The sequence below is a fragment of the Azolla caroliniana genome, unplaced genomic scaffold, assembly GCF_043228905.1.
Source record: "Azolla caroliniana isolate FFs.n. ecotype wild unplaced genomic scaffold, voAzoCaro1.0.p SCAF_3, whole genome shotgun sequence".
NCBI lineage: Eukaryota > Viridiplantae > Streptophyta > Polypodiopsida > Salviniales > Salviniaceae > Azolla > Azolla caroliniana.
This window is the reverse complement of record NW_028230438.1, coordinates 22,737,853-22,755,607: the sequence shown is the minus strand read 5'-3', so window position 1 is coordinate 22,755,607 and position 17,755 is coordinate 22,737,853. Positions and strand designations below refer to the sequence as shown.

Below are 17,755 nucleotides of genomic sequence, written 5' to 3'. Positions count from 1 at the left end.
ATTTATAATGGATGTACATTGGTTGTGATAGATAAAGAAGAATCAACATGTGTCCACCTTGTAATGATCTCCAATAAAATGCAACAACTTCTAAAGGTTTGCAAAAATCAATTCCTCTTAATAAGGAAGAATGGTGTAGGTTAATTAATCAATGCTTCTCTATAACAAGATCTATTCTATCTAAAGTTTATATTCAAAGAGTGCAAGATTTGTCCATTTTTCATGACCAATAGGAGGGATACAATATTTTAATCCTTTGATATGCATCTACAATGCACACATAAAATAATCGAAATCATGCACATTTCCAAAATAAAAAATAATTATGTCTTACTTAGAGAAACAAAAATAGATATATGATAGTTTAGGAAGTTTTTAGAATAAAATGCTAATTTCTTTGTTAATGATTGATATAAACCATTAGCAAAAGGGAGTTACGAGGTCACATATTGTCCCATTTTGCAAGCCAAGACAAAATCTGTAAATGAAAGTAACTCATTTTAGTTGTCGATATAGTTCCCAAAAGCCCATTTAGATATTTTAGTCGTGCCATGTTGTGCTCTTAACAATCAATGTCAATTATATTATTAAGAATGTGGCATCAACTTGCGGATAGAATATGTGCTGGAGCAATTGTCCACTAATTTGCAATATGTTTGTTTAGTAGCATATTCTATGTTAATTGATATGCAACAAATGCATAGGAAATATTCATTACAAGAGATGCAACCAAGAATGTTTTTAGTAAATAGTGATAATGATAGAGACAAAGACAAAAAAGTCAAAGACAAGAGTGACGATTTCACAAAGATTGAGACATGTTTGATGCCCCACTTACCTAAACTTGAACCATTTTTCTTGTCTTATATGCAACTCAACTCATTCATGATTGTCAAGAAATTGATGTACATTTGAATGAGCATATATTACATACATACATACGTACGTACGTACATTCATACATACATATATTAAGTCCAGAGTCCTTAAAGTTCATTTCAAGTTTTTCTTATTTGCTTAAGATTTAATAAAAAGGGTATGATAATTGAATAAACGAAATAATGGAAGAAATTTTCCTTTTTGGTGGCCAATAAAACAATATAACGTGTGACATGGTAAATGATTTTCATAATAGACGCTAGTAAGAGACTGGAGTGCCTATGTCTATGATTTATGCAACTTCCATAAGTTTGTGTTTCTACTATGAAAGGCATTCATATGTACCTAAGACCTAATTACATCGACAAACTTTAAGGGTGGGAGATTGGTGCATTTGGTGATTGATGTCATCAAGGACACAATGTAATGGCATTGGATGCTTCACATCTTGGGGTGAAGTGATTTATAATAATAACATGAAATGCCCACATTTTATTGAGATGTCAAACATGACTTCTAGGACCTATGCAGAGTTTATTAATGACTCTCGACACTGAAGAATTTAATGAAGCTTGTGATTAGGTTGCACATTGCAATTGAGATATAAATGTGTAATGATAGTTTGGGTTGAAGATATGGTAAACCAAACTCAAGTGTGATTGAAGATGGTGTTGAAGTAGTGTGTGTTACTCAAGAAGCATGAAAGAAAGATGCATATTGGTAGATTTCATTACCATCCTCATCCTCAAAGGCCAAGTATGACCTATGACACCACAAGAGTTATACTACGTGATCCTCGCAAGCACAAATATGATTGATGGGAGCAAAAATGAAACACTTCTACATAACATTGAGGAATTTAATGGTGATTCTTGATGGATAAATATTTTACTAATGAATGTTATAATTGAGAGCGCACTTAGTGATTGTGAGTCGTGAGAGGAATGTATGCCATGAATGGGCAAGATTGACAACGCATGGAAAGCAAACTCGAACGTGGTTGAGGACATCACATTGTAATAAAGTTCGATACTCAAACTCCAAAACTTCAATAAAATAGAATATGTATAGGCAATGACTCTCCAATGGCTAGACTCACATTGAAGACAATCCCATAATAAGTCATTTTGAAGGAATTCATATTAAAGGCTAGACCATATCTTAGCCAAGGAGGTCGCGAGCTCGAATCTTTAAAATTGTCGCAATATGTATGCTCTCGTGACAAGGTACTCAGGAAAAGCCCCTAGAGGAGGTGTGGTTGGACCCTAAAGAAAGATCCAGGGGTATCTTGGGAATTTCGAAAAATAGACATGCCCTGGACTAGAGTCTAGGCGCCAAGTGAGGAGGGGTATTTTCTGTAATTTCCATAACGTGAATGAAATAGCGAACCTTTGTGGCCATGGAAAAAGCTCGAGACACACCACTGAGATCCGGTCATGTCAACAACGACCGACTCCTCTCGCATCCGTGCAACAGAAGGATCGGAGGATCCATGGAAGCTTCCAGAAGTCTCAGTCACTCAGAGGAATGGGTCCTTCTGTGAGATCCATTCCTGTTTCTCTGTTCCTGTCCCGCCTGATGATGTGTATGATCTCATTACCGATCCTGAAAACAAACGCGTCTTCAAGAATATCAAGGTAAGTCAGGATTTATAGAAATATTTTCTTCTTCTTCTTCTTCTCTATTTTTATCATCGTGTCTGTGTTTTTAGATTTAGGGTTGTATCTGTTCAGTTAGATATGTCGTTTCAGAGGCTTCTGCAATATATTGATCCAATACCATATATAATTGAGAAAATTGGATTTTTTTCTTCAAATTGGTCATACAACTGCTCGAGAGGCAGGTGTTGATGCAGGGCATTTTGGGAATTAATGTAAACTCAGAAATTAAAGAGAAAGTCGGGTGCTTTTTGGAGTTGTTCCTGGATTAACTTTTGGAATAACATTTTGTGACCATGTGAAACTTCCCTTGAGGAAAAAAACCCATTTATGGTATTATTTTTTTGTTATCTTTACAAGAGTATGAAAGGTAAGGAATTGCTATTCAGAAACAAAAAATCTCATTCTTATGTTTCGGATTGTTGTGACAATAAAGGAAAAGTTAAAATGAAGCTGAAATGTATTGGTTTGTGTAAAAAAGCAAAAATCAGTCGGTTCTTTTATTTCCTAGATACCGTTAGGCATTGATGACATGAGTAGAGATGGGTTATAGATTTTCCATTCAAAGCAACACGTAATGAAGATTCAGGAAAAAATTCTTGTAAAAATACATGTTGAACTTTCAGATCATGATTCTGTACTGCTAATTGATGAAATTTTAGAAATGCCCTGAAATGTTTATTAATCAGATATAAGACAACATTGCCACTCCCTATCATATTGCCTTGTTTTTTGAGCTCTCTCTTTCTCACTCTCTCTCATCAGGACAGGTAATGACCTTTTTTACCACGAAATGCATCCAATATCTCTAAACTTAATCATTCTATTACTTAATGTATTTGCATTTTGTTCATTCATGTAACTATATGGTGGCGATTTGATTCTTTCCATTTTGCATTAAGCAGATGATTCAATAATTATATTCAATTGACATAATCCAATTGACTGGATTGGGAAAGGGCATAAATTATGAGTGATTTAATAATTTAATCGTTCCTAAGCCGTAAAAATTTAATGGAGTATTCATTGGATTTATTTTGTCCTTCAAAATTAATCTTCATTACTGTCTCATCAGGAAGTTACTTATAGGAAAGTCCTCCAAGATGATGGAAACAAACAAATTGTTGAAGTGGAACAGGTGGCTGGATGGCGTTTCCTAGTATTTTCGGGATCATTCTCATCCCGAGTTATTGTGGAACAAAACCGAGATCAACATACCGTGAGTTTTCAATCACAATTTGCTTTATCCTAAAGTTTGTTCATAACTAATTTGCCTTCGGTTAAACAAAAATGCCCTCACTTGTTTCTTTGTAGATGCTATTTGATCTGTTGAGGCAAGGAATGATGAAGAAATTCTCAGGTTCATGGAAGATTGATGCGTTCACTGCCAGTTGTAGCAATGACAGTAATAATGAAAGCCTAGAAACAGAGGAAATATGGTCATTGATAACATTTAATCAAGTTGTTGAACCATCTATTGTGCCTCCTTGGCCATTGAATGCATATGTAAGAGGTGTAACTGCTAAGCTCGTTAAAGAGATATTGGGTGATCTTCAAGGTGAATGCATACGCATAGCACAATCAAGAAAAGCAAATGAGAAGACTGATCATAAAGATGAATAGTCTCTTTGATTTATAGACAGCATAATTGTATCGTTGCTGTATTAAAATCTGAAAGCATCTAATTCAATCAATTCACAGGCAAAGTTTGCCATTAGCCTGGCATTACATTACAAAACACTAATACTATGCAGACCGAAGTGTTAAAGATTTCTTAATGTTTTGAAAAACAAAAACAATCTATTTTTTATTGTATGCATGATGTATTGAAGAGAGATGATGTGTATTCACAGAGCAAAGCTACTACAATGGAGAGGAGGGATTTTAACATAAACATTTGGCAGGCAAAACCTTTGCCTGAAGGATCATAGGGCCAAAAAAGAAGCTATGATAGTTATATGCGACAAATTTGTGGAGCAGACTTGTCTATGCTACATGGAGTAAAAGAAAAAGCTTCGGATGATAGGGCTTAGAAAAAATATCCAAAGCAGCAAATCATCATGTTTCTATGTTTGATTGATGAATAATTGCCTTTAGAAATGTAATTGAAATGGCCTCATCATCACGTAGTATTATTAAAGCTTACTACTGTGGTAATGGCTTGACATAAGGGATCATAGGGCCTAGAAAACATAGCCGTGATTGTAAGCAAAAAAGCATCATTACATTTTTATGCTCAAATGATGGTGATGGGACAACTGATTTTTAGAAACGTAACTGGAACGGTCTCATCATCTCATAGTCTTCATGGTCACCTGTGTGGCAATGCCAAAGGTAGCCAGGTTCAAGTGTGGGATTGAAAGGAAACGAAGATCCATCCATGGAAGTAAATCTGAGCAGAAGTCTAGTCACATTGCCAGGCCATGCGATCACAGTGTCTTTCCAAGCATAGCTCGAATATTCGGGTACTTGTGGTTCCTCAGTGAAGCAACTGTTGGGATGTGGATACGGAAGATCGAAGGCGCACCTCTCTGCTTCGTAATCGATACTCGAGAAAGATTGTTGGTTTATCACTTTGAAATGAACAAGGTGGATGTGCATGTTGTGTGCATCTGCGCCAAGATTGATAAGCTCCCATATCTCTGTGCTTCCAACTGTTGGGAAATCAATAATGGGATCACTCCATGATTTGTTGTTGAGAAGGAGATGGTTCGGCTCGCCATGGAGACCTTGAAAAGAACGCATTGTAAATCCTCGAACCGTTATATTCTCGTTCATCCTCATATCATTCTTGCTAGTACTCCTATCAATGAACATAGCTGTCTGTGCCTCAGAAGCTATGATGGGTCCGAGATCAGCTAGAGGTTTGGAAACAGAACTGATTTCGCTTAAAAATGGTGTTTTGGGCACGGATTTGCTTAGTTGAGAAGATAGGAACATGGATTCTCTCTGTAATTCGGTAATTTGGCTAGTTCGATCAGTTGCCGAGGAGGAAGAAGACGACGACAATAAGGCGTCTATGTTGGATGGAAACCCTAAATGAGCACGCATCGATCTGTGCTTTCTTCGTTGGGGTGAGCTGGATTGACGAACTAAATCAGCATTTTTGTGCCTAACATGTCTTCTTCTTCGCGAGGAAGAATCGCTCTCATGCGAGTTGGATTCGAACCCTAAACCTGGCATGGAACTTCTCTGTGTAGAATGGCGATCCGTGGGACGGAACCCTAATCGAGGAGCCATATCCACCATGGATCGAGCAGCTTCTTGAGTCTTACCAATCGAAGTGTTGTTGACAAGACCTTCGAGGATCCCGTAGGAGCTGTCGACCACGAATTTCATGACATAGAAGGTCCCGTTCGTGGAATAAGCGAGTTTCCCGATCGGGAAAGGCGCGGGGCCCGTGTTGATGACAATGATCTCCGTGCCGTCTTCGAGATCTGAGAAGTCGATCAGAGCGTCCACTCGTTCGCCTGGCGCGAACAGAAGAGTGGTCAGGTTCCGGGTGTGAGGAAGGAAGGTCCCGCCGTCTCCCCCGATCTGCAAGAAATATAATGACGGATGGCTCAGGGAGAGCTCCAGGAACCTCGCGTTGCACCCGTTGAGGAGCCGGAAGCGGTATGTCCCCGGTAGAACCCTCAGGTATGGAACTGCCACTCCGTTCACAACCATCACGTCTCCGTATTCAGCGCACCACCTCAGGATCGTCCCCGACGTCCCATACAGAGGAAAGTTTAAAGACCCGTTCTCAGAGAATTTCCAGTCTCGGATCAATAGCGGTAAACCAATGGGTAGTTGCTGCTCTTCCTCGTCATTGTAATAAGACGAAGTAAACGACGAAGAGGGAGCCCCATCCACCAAGATATACATGCCCATCAAGCCCGCGAAGAGATTCAACCGAGTAATACCATGTGTGTGATCGTGGTACCATAACATAGCCGCGCTTTGCTGATTATGATAAGTATAGTCCTGTTTCACATAAGTTTCCCCTGTTTCGTTGAGGTGAGTAAACCATGCGTTAGGGTGCCCATCTGATGGACTCTCGACTTGTGCACCATGCAAATGGGCGACTATTGGCACACCCCCTTGGCTCGGATTGGCCCATGGAATTGCATTGTCAGTCCCAAGTAAGTGGGATGAATCTTCAATGTGGTTCTCCCACCTCACATATGCGGGAATACCCACTTGTGCCTACATTCGAAATCTTGTCATCATCATGTGTGTATATGTTATATATAAATACGCGCATACATATAAAAAAGATGAGCAAATGAACATTCCGATAGTAATGAAAAGAGTGAAATTCTTCTTATTTCTCTACATAGAAACTAGAGTTTTGTAAGATTCATGTGCATAAAAAGAAGCAAATATCTTGACTAACATTATCCAAATTTACACTCAAATAAATAAAGCATTTAGGCCATTGTGTACTTGTAAATTTGTATTGTATATCTAAAATACACTTTGAGCTTGTTAAAGATGTAAAAATGAGACCACATGTGTGGCGACATCTAATGTGGTAATATGCTTTGTAGATATGGACTTTAGCTAGGTGGAGATGTTGAAAGGTGTGCGTTTGCAAATCCCGCGACATACATGTAAACACAAACATGTAGTATACACAAGTATCTATGTTATGTATTAACATTGGCATCTTGTAATGATATTGGAACTTGCCAATTCTCCATAGTTTATTTATAATAAAGGTGTTCAATTCAACTCACTTTATATATGTTCATGGTTTGGACAAACCACTTTCCCAATTCTCCCTAGTTTATGTATAGTAAAGCTATTCAATTCAACTCACTTTATATATGTTCATATCAAACTATGTCTTGGATATTGAACCGACACTAATGATCCACAAGCTAGTGCGACAAATAATGGCAAAGTTTTCTTGTGAAAAGATTGGTACGGTTTACTCAAGACTATAGCTTCTATTTGAGCTTGATTAAATGCACACATTTCGATGCGAATGTCTTGAGACAAGAACACTGCACTTTCTTCACTAGTTAAATTTATGGAAAAGTAAACATATCTACATATGTGCCCTATGTATTAAAATGGATATTAGAATTTGCTTGAGGCATTTAAGATCATTAGGCTGGCTTAAAGTAAGTATTATAGAGAAGGTAAAATTCATAACATGACAACGAGGGCACACAATGTAATTATTAATATATTCCAATGAATTAACAACTTATGAATGCCTTGAATGCCTAGCATTCATAAATACGTGCACACAACGTAATATATTCCAACAAATGAATTAACTGCTTATAAATGCCCCGAATGCTTAGCATTCATAAATATATGCATGCATGTAATGTATATTCTCTTGTCCTTATATTATTTATGTATGTATTTATATGCATATAATGTCCAACATTGCCTACAAACTTTGTGTGTGTGTGTGTGTGTTGTCTAACAACGTTCATTTTACAAACTACCCCTTAAAAAGTTCAAATCAATAAAATCAACATTGAAATTGATCCTATTCCCATAGTAACCAAAGTTTTGCCTTTCCACTACTGCTTGTATACAAATAAATTATATGAGAATAAGTTATCCATGCCTGAGAATGGAACACAAATCTGAAAAATTGTTCCAATAGTCAGATTGTGACAAAAAATAATATTGTTGTACTTCGATAAGAGAAAAGTAACCGCATTACCTTTGAGCTTGGAAAGTGTGAATTTTGTCTAGCCAAACAAGAGTCGAGCAAATCTTAACCATTCAAGGGAATAATATTGCATACTAGATATGTTTGAATAATACATGTGAGTTTTTAACTAGGCCTCAAGGCCATATGCCACTTTCTCAACCGTATGCTAGTAAAATCACATGACAATGTAATTCACAATGATTCACAATTATTATAGATTGCACTAGGCACAAAACAACATTATTGGGCATTGGGGAACGGGGTAATTCCTTTTTCTTTTTCCCTGAAAAAGGAAGGGGGTACTTCTTAGCAGACCACCCTTGTCAAACAATCATATATTTTGTGGCTTACATTTTCCATCTTGAAAAACGAATTTAGAGTACAACCTGAGATAAAATACACAATTATACATACATACGTATAAATATGCAAATACACACATACATATAGACACCATTCTCATGCACATATGGATAGATTGAATATACATACATTATACATGCACACATACATGTAAACATTCAATTAGACATACATATATGCATAGATAGACAACATTTCTCATGCACGTATGGATTGACAAATACACACACACATACATACATACACACACACACACACACACACACACACACACATAGATACATAGATACACCCATACATGCATACATACATACATACATACATATGTGAATGTTGCGACTAAGAACTTGCATATTCTCAGCTTGGGGAGAGAGACTATGTACATATTAACAATAGGTCAAGGTTACAAATGTGGGGAAAGCAAACTTGAATGTGGTCAAAGGTGGAGCATATTAGTAGTGTGATGATTATTTGGCCTTGCACACATGTTAGGGGAGAAAACATGTATATGGTCTAATGCGTGTTGATCTCACATGGGCTCACTTGACACCCAATCTTACATCGAAGAGAATGTGCACGGATCAATGTGTCACAAATCGTTGAAGAGGTAGCTTTCGCTCTGTGATGCATCACGAAGTGTTCTTTGATTGGATACATATATGTGTCCTCCTCGAATGACATGCTTTCGAATGAATGCGCGAGATAACGAGTAACAAAATTCACAACTCCTATCTATATGATTGAGCTGTAATTTCGAAACAGCTCTTTCTCGATTCCAAGTGGGCGAGGAACCCAAATTCATTGTATCTATGATTGGAATGTTTGAAGCTACCTTAAGGCCTATTGTTTCAAAGGTTTAATACTCCTTTTTTTTATCCCTTATTTAGAGAGACAGCTTTTTCAAAAGCACACAAAAACCTTTGTTAACTTGGGGCTATTGACAATAAACTTACCATGCATGCTAAGATCAGACAGACAGAGGGAGAGAGCAAATTACGATAAAAAGAACAAAGTGTGTGTGTGTGTGTGTGTGTGTGATTAGAGAGAGCAAGTTGTTAATTACAAGTAGTGTAGGGCCAGGGAAGGAAGCAGTTTGTAGAGTGGTTCCAAATGCATATAGAGTAGTGTTGGGAAGATCACGATGCACCTTCTGCAATAAACATACATTTAACCATGAAACAAGCATTTAATACATTGATAAGTAAAATAATCAATGGTCATCAATCAAATCGAATGAACAATTAAATGAATGTTTGGCATCGATTAATCCTAAGCAAGTGGCGATTAGACAAGCTCGATCGATATCACTCGAGACGAATTCGAGGAAAAGATTAGATGCTAAGGAGGAGTTAAAACTTCGGATGTACCTGAGAGATTCTGAAAGCACCCAGAGTGATGTTAGGTTGTTGAGAGGAGAGAGAAATGTAGCTAGGAAATGTGATCTCATCAACAAATGGGTCCAAGGCAGGTGATGGAGCCTCGCACACGGTAAGATCGTTACCGTCATTTGAATTGCTAATCACATTATCAGCACTAATGAGAATCATCAACACTAATCCGTGCAATAATAACCGCATTCGATCCATGCTCACGCTAATCGGCATCAACACCATCCAAATGTTTATGTTGAGTGAAATTATTAGCTAGTGATTTGTATCAATATACATCATGATCATGATGAAACTTCTTTTGATTATTAGCTAGGGATTTGTATCAATATACATGATAATGATGAAACTTCTTTTGATTATTAGCTAGGGATTTGTATCATTATACATGATGATGAAACTTTCTTGTGATTCTGCCTCTTAATTAAGCTACTAAACTAATGAATTAGTAGTGGCTATGTGTGTATGGCCTTTTCGTTGCCTTTGAGAGGGGGCCTCCAAATTTGAAGGTATAATTTACTTGGGCTTACATGCCTATATATATACACACACAAACAAACACAAATTAAAGCTAGAGGAGGGTTTTGTCACGTGACCACATCTTCACATGATCCTCGTGACACTAAAATTCCTTCTATTCCTTCTTTAGAACTCAATGCTTCCAAAGGGTTACTAGGATAAAGATTCTACTCTTTCATGCTTGTCTCCTTCACAATAATTATCCTCTCCTTTCACATCATGAATTGATAACACTCTCCTAATTCAGAGATATGCTTTTGTTTGTTCTTCTTTAATTCTTTTATACTTACATCGTGTGCCAAAGTTCAAGCTTCGACACGTAAGTGTCCACATATCATATCTAGCGCGCCAATTCCGTGCAAACATCTCATGCGTGCATGTCATGAGGTCCTGATAACACCTTTTAAGTGTTAGGTTCTTTCACGTCTCTCTGTATCTCTTCTTAGGAAGGAGACATACATCAAGATAACTTTTGTACTTAGGTCCTATGGGCCAATATTGGCCTCTCTATGGATGCTAAAAAAATCTATTACGAGTTTTCACATCTATTTGGCTTCCCCCACAAACACATCACCACATTGGGGTCAAACTAACAGGTTACATGTATATGTGTGTGTGTGTATATATATATATTTGTATATCTCCAATACCATCATTTTGGGAATGCCTTATTTTGATGTCCCAATCATTCATGTGTCGAATCTCAAGAGGGTAGATAAATTTTAAACACTAATAGGAGATGATAGGCTTGGGAAAGTGCATGTTTTCCTACTCGTGTATATGAAATGTTGTTGCCATTGCAAAATATTAAAATATCGAAAATGTACAATGTGAAAAATCAGATGACGTATATCTACAAATAAAATGGTGTATATCGACAAGGGCTTAAATGGAGGGTCACCATCTTATTACCTGCTTTTGTAAGTTGTGTTTGAGATAATAGGGGACACACAACTTAAGAAAAGAAATCATAATAACCTCAGTCACGTATGTGTACATGGTGATGGGATAAAGCTTTTAATCATTCAAATTTTAAACATCACTATTAGTAAAGAAAACATGTTTTTCCTCAAAACATTCTATATGTGGATTCCTCCTTTGTTTTCTATGTTTGTATTGGATCTTATATATATCATCAATATTTTATCCAAAGAACAAATTTTATATTTAAATTGAATTGGACTTTGTGTTCACATCCAAATATTTTCACACCTAACAATGAAATTTGAAAAGAATCTAATTTATGTTATAATAAAAAGAAAGTCAATGCAAAATGATCTCTAACGTTTTAAGAAGAGATGGGAAAGGATGAAATTTGTCTCCTACATGGTTAATGGTTGTATACGTTGGAGGTATCAACCACCTCTCTAGGTATTTCCTCCACCGACATGAGGCTGGTGGCCATGTACAATTGGTCTTGGTAATGGTTTGGGAGATATCTGTTGTGGGTGTGGCAGACTTAAAGTAGTTGAAAAGGTAAAAATCTGTGTTGAAGTATCATGTAATTTAATAACTTTAGACATAATATAAACCATTGTTGGCAAAAAAAAAGGACCTCTAACACTGCAAGATGTTGATTACTTTTGCTGCATTGACGTACTTCTAAAGTGAAAATGTTTCCCCCTTTAACTAAGTATACCAATGAAAGTTTTCTGTGAAAAAATGATTTTGCCTTATTGATGATACCTCATACGAAAAGAAAGTAAGAACCAATCAAGATTCCCAATCTCCCTAGACCAAGAACTTGAGATGGGTACAAAGTGAACAACTCAAATGAATTTCCCCTCGCATAAGGGTCACAATGAAATGCAATGTTAGAGCTTCTGCAACCAACTTTGGAGGATATGGAAGCTTCCACTTTGAACTAGAACCAACTATATACATATTAGGATAAATGCCATGATCAACAATTGGTATTTTGGATGTGACAAATTAATATACGAATCAAACTAATGATGGGATAAATAATACAAGATTAAGGGAAAAAATGGATCATGGGTGCTAAACCACATTGACCACCTCGACCGAAGGGCATGAGACAAACATAAAATACCATCGGTTTCCCATACCACAAAATAACATATCCAAAGAAAAGAACTTTGGTTCCTCACCAATAAATTCTTGATAATGTGTCAATATACCTTGTATTCAATAACATATCTAAAGAAGAGAACTTTGGTTCCTCACCAATAAACTCTTGACAATGTGTCAATATGTCATAATATAGAGCCTAGCACTTAAGGCTCCCAAACTTACCATGTAGCATAGGTCCTTATGAGTTTGTCCTAGTTCATAGGACAATTAGTTTCCCAACCATCTTACCCTTAACTGATTAAAATTAACTATATAATTGGTGTGGTTTGTTATGCCTATAACAACTAATGCTTTGTGTTTATCGTATATCGACGCCAAGCATCTTTTGTACATTTATGATAAATACTTGTACTAATGAATAGTAATTGTTTTCATGTTTTTTCACAACTTCGAAAGGATGGAGTTCTTTGGTTTGATGCATTGATTTTAAGCATTGTTTGATTCCTACATAGTAACTTAAGCATTGTTTGATGCATATGACACTAATTAAAAAATATGTTAACCTTAATTAAATAGATAATTACTACACAATTAAAATAGGAGGTGTCTCAATTAAGTAGATATATACTACATAAAAAAATAGGATGTGTCTTAATTAAGTAGATAATTACTACATAAAAAAATAGGAGGTGTCTCAGTTAAGTAGATAATTACTAAGTAAGATGCATGTATTTCATGAATTAATTAGTTTGAAAAAGCTATATGGAGGCAAGTGTATGGAGAAAAGTGGCTCTTAGTGGAGGCAAAAGGGAGAGAATGAGAACCAAAACGTAGATGGCACCAAGAGACCTTTTTTACACGAGAGTGTTGCCTCTTATACAATTTGGAAACCCTAAAGGGTTCCTTTTATGTAACAAACCTATATGCCATTAACCATTCTTACTTAATAAATAGTAGCATCCCAAAATTAGAACATGCTAATGTCTGTTACATACATTTGGCCATCAACACTATTTTAGATTGGAAACACTAAGCCTCATAGGTTATTATAACTACAGATTATGACATTATTTCCATCAACAAATGTTCCTATTCAATTGTTTATGCCCATGACTAGGATCATGGAAGGGGATGATGTAGAGACAAATGGAAACGACAATCTCTACCTTTGAGGAGGTTTTGACTAGTCATGGTTCTCGACTGTTTCAAGGGGTCATTCTTGACTGTGACGTTCTCTTGAGTTTTGCTTCTTCTATGATGCCATCAAAAGTCCTTCTCAAAGTTCCATTTTTTTTTTTCATGTTGATTAATGTTGCAAGGCTTATTGGTTAGAGACAATTGATGAACCAATACACATTTTTTACATATACTACTCAATGCCCATGTTTTCCTTTTTATATTCCCCTTATCTTTTTGCAAAATGCATTGCAAGCTTGTCATAACCTTGAATATATGATGCAAGACTTGTTTTTCAGCTTTGTAGCCCTCTTCATGAGAGAGTTGACAAGCCTATTCTTCTTCAAGGTATCAAAATCCAACATTGTTGCTATTCGTCTTCAGATTAGTATGATCACTTTCCATGTGATGTCGATGGTATTTCTTTGTGGCTTTAGGTACCCCACCAATCCTAATTGTGGATTAGGATTGCTTTTATCCAATTCCTACTTGGTCCTACATTATTGATGATAGAATTTACAACAAATGTTGTTTTGCTAGGAATGTAAGCGGTCACATATAATCTACCATTAATTTCCACATTGGCATAGTTGCCATATCCTTGCAAGGTCATGTTACTTAATAGACACCATATATTTTAGTACCTCCATAGCAAGTAGGAATTTTGGGAACGTTAATGAGTTTAAGAACTTTTAAATTCATTCACCAATTAAGACAAAGATATTGTGTTTGCACCATAATACTTTTACTACAAATCATTTTGTTTCGGAAAAGATAGATTTAATCAAATGTTACATCAATAAACACAATTGTTTTCTTGGATAATAAATTAATTCTTACAATAATGTAAAATCCCCACAACATTGATGTTGCAACCCAAACGGATTGTCGTAGTTTTTTGGACGGGAAGTGCAATTCTCATATTAGAATTTGCAAATGGGTTTTATATTTACATGACCAAGAGGTTGGTCGTATACAAAGATAAGTAAAATGTTAAGCATCATCATAGACCAAGGACACAAGCCCTTCTAGGGGGTGCAAGTGGTTACCATGTTGAGTGATCTACCCATTGTTTGGTGATCCACAATTTCCACCAATCAAAACTTGAGATCATGTGTTGCTATTTTATACGAAACTCCTATAACAAAATGTGGTGTTATACCATAGTTTCCTACAATCTCATCCATGGAAAAAGCAAACTCAACCAATTATTAAGGTCCGCCTTTGACCCAAAAACCTCCCAAATTTGGAAGGTTGATGTGTATTGTGCCATAATAATAGCAATTATTGGATAAGGAGATGAGAACAACTAGGGAAGGATTGGAATGTGGAACCATTCATGGATAGGGATGTGGAATCATTCTTTTGTTTTAAAGGATCAGGCAAATCCACCCTCCTGGAGCCCAAGTGGGATGATTCTTACGTGTTTGGGGAGTCGTTTGTCCATCTCGAAGTCTACTATGCCAAAAATGTGAAGACAAGGTTGGTCAAGTCTCCTCAAAGATGGGGAAAGGCCATGCACAACAAACAAACACTTGTTTTTCCTCTTCCAGATATGCTTTGTGAACCCATTCTTTTACAAGCGTATATAAAATTTCAGTAAAAGGTAAGAGTTTATGAATGAATAAGGAATTGCCATAAAACTATTGTCCGAGTTCATAGAAGGGCAAAAGTCGGCTCGGAAAGGCAAGCTTGTGCATTAAGTAGGTTTTAGCCGACCAATGCACGTTTGTGCCACAATATATCTTTGGCATTAGCCGACCAATGCACGCGTGTATCTTTATACGTTTTCGGCATTTTGGGGCCGGAGGCGGATAAGTTAAGATATGGTCGGACGAGAAAGAGAAAAGTTCGTGTTCTCAAAGGCCAGGTATCCATCCACACACAAGATTTGTCCAGGTTTTCACAAAGACCCCACCCCCAAATCAATGACTATGTATTATTATTAAGCATCCCCCAATAATTGAAGAAGAAGAAATACTATGAAAACCCATTGTTATTCTTATTATTATAAATACTTGTGGATGAAGAAGGAGAAGAAGGAAAGGAGAAGAAGAAGAAGAAGAAGAAGAAGAGCAGGGGGTTGTCTCCATAGCCATAGCTCAAAAGAAAGAGAAGAAATTAACACTTTCTCTGTCTCTCTCTCTCTCCAAAATGGACGTGAAGTCTCTTCTCTATTCTCTCTTCTTCCTTTCCTTCTCTTGTACATGCTTCAAAGTAGCCCACTACATGGTTTTCTTCTTCTCCTAATTCTATACATACATACATACATACATACACATATATAGAGAGAGAGATATCAATCGATTTCATCATATCATATCATTATGGATTCTTTACTGGACCCTGTTTCTTACCTTTCTTTTGCATATTTCTGCTCTTTCTTTGTACATAAATAAGATTACTTTCCACTCTTTTCGATTCTTCAGTTACTTCAATACTTTTAAGACAATAATGTTGTTGGTGGATTCATCTCACAAATACATTATTTTGCATGTATAATATAAAATGGTTATCCAATTGTGTTGGGCTAAAATTATCCATAAATTTGGCCTTGCTCTTGCGAAGCGTTGTACAATGGCTTTACAAATATCCTTGGGCCATATATATGTAATTTATATAGATTTCAATCCATTGTGATTTAGATAATTTATAGTATATAGAGTTACAATTGATATTAAGTAGAATTATGATTGATTTTCTTGGTTCAGATCAACACATGAATCAGCCTCAAATGATTAGTTATTGATCTACTGGGTTTACAAAACCTTTGGTTTTGTCTTTTATATCATGTCTTATGTGCGCACTGACCATAAAACACAATTAAAAATACGTTCCAACTTAATTATCCTTTTTTTACCCCAAAAACCAAACTCCTTCCATTCAACTTAATTCTCTTGATAATAATGTTTATAGGATGTTTTAATTTAGGCTATTATTTATGGAATATTACTTGATGGGGATTTGTAAATATGTGATAGGTAGGCCCTTGATAATGCTTTTCTATCATGATCATCACACCCCACCCACACATGCATCTATCTCGCAATCAATGCCATTCTCGAATTTTTGAGATGGTATGTATAGTTTGGTTGTCAAGCACATCATTGGCACACAATATGGAGCAATCTTTTCCTTGCATGATATCGACTTGGTGGAAGTATTAGAGATCCAAAAATGCAAACTTGAATATAAGTACTGATAATGTCATCTAGATTTATATAATACATACAACCTTAAAAAACAAAACAAATAACTGGTTGGTTGGATTTTTGCATGCAGACATTTGTAGTAGCTACATATATGAAATGTACCCACAAAAGTATCAAACAAAAATAGGCATCATAGCTCCCTTGCAAGACCTAGGCTAGAAACATTGTCTCGACTATAAAATGAAGAAAGACGTTTTCGAAATGGCCATGGTCTCCACATCCATGTATTTTGTTTGCTTGACATGAACGTTTCCACAAATATGATATATCATATAACCATTAAAAAGACAAACGAGAATCATGTCTAGGAGGAAGAAAAATCAATGTGTACAATTTGGACTTCCAATTTAAAAGATTCCAAGCATCATGAAGGGGTCAATATTTCCACAATGAAAACAGAAAAACGTTAAAAGAGAAAACAATTGTTATTTGCTTCATCTCCCATGACAAAAAAATCATTGTTAAATGCACTCACAAATTACAGCACATGCTTTTCTGAAATTCGTCACGGGTTTGTACCATTTGCAATGTAATAAGTGATAATATCTTATTATTAATAATAATGTAATTACTAATAACTCTGATACAAATCACCAAAATAAGAGCGAGATTGTAATAATACCTTTTTATTTTACATTTCTTGATAGGCGGATGAGGATTCCTAAAACAGCGTGTTTAGATCTCTTTACATTTGCTCCTGAGTATAAATACTCAGCATCAATAAAAGACCAGGATTGTTATAATAGTTCATTTGCATTTTTTTCTTCAATTCTGTAATTCAAAAAGAACCAAGATGTGAATTACTTTTAAGTGAGTAATCATTTGGAACAAACTTTAGGGATCAACAAAGGGAATTGAATTAAG

The 17,755-nt window shown here is 36.1% G+C and overlaps 2 protein-coding genes across 2 annotated transcripts; one reads left to right on the top strand and one right to left on the bottom strand.

The window, feature by feature from the left end:
• The first annotated feature begins 2,250 nt into the window (after positions 1–2,250).
• Positions 2,251–4,348, top strand: LOC147866663 (uncharacterized). Its single transcript, XM_087317114.1, has 3 exons — positions 2,251–2,516; positions 3,613–3,756; positions 3,852–4,348. The coding sequence occupies exons 1-3, from the start codon at positions 2,316–2,318 to the stop codon at positions 4,158–4,160; spliced, it is 654 nt and encodes a 217-aa protein (XP_087173240.1). The 5' UTR covers positions 2,251–2,315; the 3' UTR covers positions 4,161–4,348.
• Positions 4,349–4,582: 234 nt separating this feature from the next.
• LOC147866662 (multicopper oxidase LPR1-like) lies at positions 4,583–10,470 on the bottom strand. Its single transcript, XM_087317113.1, has 3 exons — positions 9,930–10,470; positions 9,626–9,712; positions 4,583–6,725 (listed from the first exon to the last, which is right to left on the bottom strand). Exons 1-3 carry the CDS (start codon positions 10,173–10,175, stop codon positions 4,803–4,805), a joined length of 2,256 nt encoding a protein of 751 aa, XP_087173239.1. The 5' UTR covers positions 10,176–10,470; the 3' UTR covers positions 4,583–4,802.
• Positions 10,471–17,755: the final 7,285 nt, after the last annotated feature.

Excerpts from the sequence above, each read along its gene's own strand:
- LOC147866663 (XM_087317114.1), top strand. The coding sequence starts at position 2,316 with ATGTCAACAACGACCGACTCCTCTCGCATCCGTGCAACAGAAGGATCG. Across the intron at positions 2,517-3,612 it reads GCGTCTTCAAGAATATCAAG|GAAGTTACTTATAGGAAAGT; the intron begins GTAAGTCAGGAT and ends CTGTCTCATCAG. Across the intron at positions 3,757-3,851 it reads AAAACCGAGATCAACATACC|ATGCTATTTGATCTGTTGAG; the intron begins GTGAGTTTTCAA and ends GTTTCTTTGTAG.
- LOC147866662 (XM_087317113.1), bottom strand. The coding sequence starts at position 10,175 with ATGGTGTTGATGCCGATTAGCGTGAGCATGGATCGAATGCGGTTATTA. Across the intron at positions 9,713-9,929 it reads GTGCTTTCAGAATCTCTCAG|AAGGTGCATCGTGATCTTCC; the intron begins GTACATCCGAAG and ends TGTTTATTGCAG. Across the intron at positions 6,726-9,625 it reads TCCCTGGCCCTACACTACTT|GCACAAGTGGGTATTCCCGC; the intron begins GTAATTAACAAC and ends TTTCGAATGTAG.